General features: G+C 34.3%; 1 protein-coding gene across 1 annotated transcript; it reads left to right on the top strand.

The window, feature by feature from the left end:
• Positions 1–494: 494 nt before the first annotated feature.
• LOC112038889 (thaumatin-like protein 1) lies at positions 495–1,877 on the top strand. The gene is made up of 2 exons (XM_024071727.2): positions 495–575; positions 1,073–1,877. The coding sequence occupies exons 1-2, from the start codon at positions 521–523 to the stop codon at positions 1,747–1,749; spliced, it is 732 nt and encodes a 243-aa protein (XP_023927495.2). The 5' UTR covers positions 495–520; the 3' UTR covers positions 1,750–1,877.
• Positions 1,878–2,347: the final 470 nt, after the last annotated feature.

Genomic DNA, 2,347 nt, shown 5'->3' on the forward strand with positions numbered 1-2,347 from the left:
TAAGGTAGCAAATTTTTATTGATTCACACATGACTTGCATCACTTTTTACTTATCAATAATCACTCACCACATTAGCAATTTATAAAAATTTTGTAATTTTAGCATTTTTTTTTACCTTTTAAAGGCCATAAAAAATTAATAGATTAAATATAAAAAATATATACAAGCCCAAAAAAATAAACCCAACAACAAAAGTTATCAATAATAAAGCTTAAAAAATTAAGCCCAATCATAAATAAATAAATAAATAATAATAAAAATAATAAATACCACGTGCGTGTATCAGTCTCTTTCCTTCACAGTAGCAGCAGCTATCCGATTCTGTTTAGAAGATAACTACCAAGTGGGTCAATAAGATTTCCTAGAAAATCCAAGTCCAATTTTCGGAATGTTTCTCCTTTGAATCGGTGTATAAACCTCTATATATACCATGCAAAGTTCATTGGATTAGCCCAAGCCATGCCATACCATACCTAAGTTCTTCATCATATATACTTGTTACAACCAAAGTAAGCAACAATGATGAAAACTCTGGCACTCTACGGCCTTACCTTGGCCTTCTTTTTCTTATCTGGTATGCTATCTACTTCTAATATGCTTTACCACATTGCTTTTGTCATTAATTTTTTTTTTTTTTTAATCACAAAATTTTAGGTCGCGACAATCATCGTATCGGCTATACAATAAAGCCATGAACCCCACGGATTAAGCTAATCTTTCACTTGAATCACATTTTAGATTTTGTGTACTTGATACTTGTTCTTTCTCTATTGATCTCTTCTAATAGTCCATAGAAAAACGTGCTCTAATTAATGAACAGGTCACATTGAGGGCAACTGCTAGATTTCATGCAATTTATAGCATCGATGATTCTTTTTCTTTTCTTTTTTTAATTTTTTTTATATAGACATGTACACCTCTTCTATTTCAATTGCTCAATATATGATTGATACTAACGGTTATAAACCTGAGTCAGGTCTTGGACTATGTAACACTTACAGACAGAATAAAATAATGTAGTGGTTCATAATTAATACAACCTTCAAAAGCGTTTGGTTTACTTGCATGCAGGTGCTCACTCTGCTAAAATAACTTTCACAAACAACTGTTCAAAAACCATTTGGCCCGGAACCCTAACTTCGGATCTAAAACCCCAACTATCAAATACTGGATTTGAGTTATTATCCAAAGCTTCCTTAACACTGGATGTTCAAGCTCCATGGAAAGGCCGATTCTGGGCCCGAACCCAATGCTCCACCAACTCAACAAATTTCACTTGCGAGACTGCTGATTGTGGCACTGGTAAGGTTGCATGCAATGGTACTGGTGCAATCCCACCAGCTTCTCTAGTAGAAATCAACATAGCAGATAATCGTGGGATGGACTATTACGATGTTAGCCTTGTAGATGGCTTCAACTTGCCTGTTTCTGTAGCCACCAGAGGTGGCACTGGTGATTGCAAGAACTCAAGCTGTCCAGCCGACGTGAACGCAGTTTGCCCAGGAGAGTTGCAAGTGATAGGGTCTGATGGGAGCGTGCTTGCCTGCAAGAGTGCTTGTACTGCTTTCAATCAACCACAGTACTGTTGCACTGGTGCATATAGCACCCCGCTAACATGTCCACCCACAAAATATTCTAATATCTTTAAGCAACAATGTCCTCAAGCTTATAGCTATGCTTATGATGATCAAACTAGCACCTTTACCTGCTCTGGTGCACCCAACTATTTTATCACTTTTTGTCCATGAATTATAGAAAGGAATTATGCATTCCCAAATTTGTAATATGAAACTGATATGTTTCAAGTACTAGGCACATGTATATATGTGTCAAAGAAATAGTTATTTGAATAAAACATGTACAAAGTTTGAGGTTGTGCTCATGAGTTTTGAGAATAAAGTGTTTTTCGTGCTACTCTCCATCACTTGTTATTCATGTTGTACTAAGGTTGAGGATTTTTATTCTTGAGGGTAAGTAGATAAATTTAAATTAAAAAGTAAATTGCAAATCACACATTTCAAGTTTGGGGTCATTTTGATTTTGTCTTCAAATGTTTCAAAATCTAAATCCACTCTCCTACATCTTTAAAAAAAATAAATAAATAATAATAATAATAATAATAATCCACTCTCCTAATATTAGGGGGTCAATCTCTTTGTTAATACCGTGCAAATGTGTTTGTTGTGACAACTTAACATATTTTAACTGATTCAATTCTCAAAGAGTTGAAAAATCATTTGGTAGAATTTTTTTTGCCAGCTTTCTCAACTTATTTTAATTTATGTGCAACTTTTGAAGTTGTAAGGTAAGTCAATACGCATAAGCTCTCCTAAAAAAGAACTAAAG

The sequence above is a fragment of the Quercus suber genome, unplaced genomic scaffold (assembly GCF_002906115.3).
Source record: "Quercus suber isolate HL8 unplaced genomic scaffold, Cork oak 2.0 scaffold_308, whole genome shotgun sequence".
NCBI classification, from domain to species: Eukaryota; Viridiplantae; Streptophyta; class Magnoliopsida; order Fagales; family Fagaceae; genus Quercus; species Quercus suber.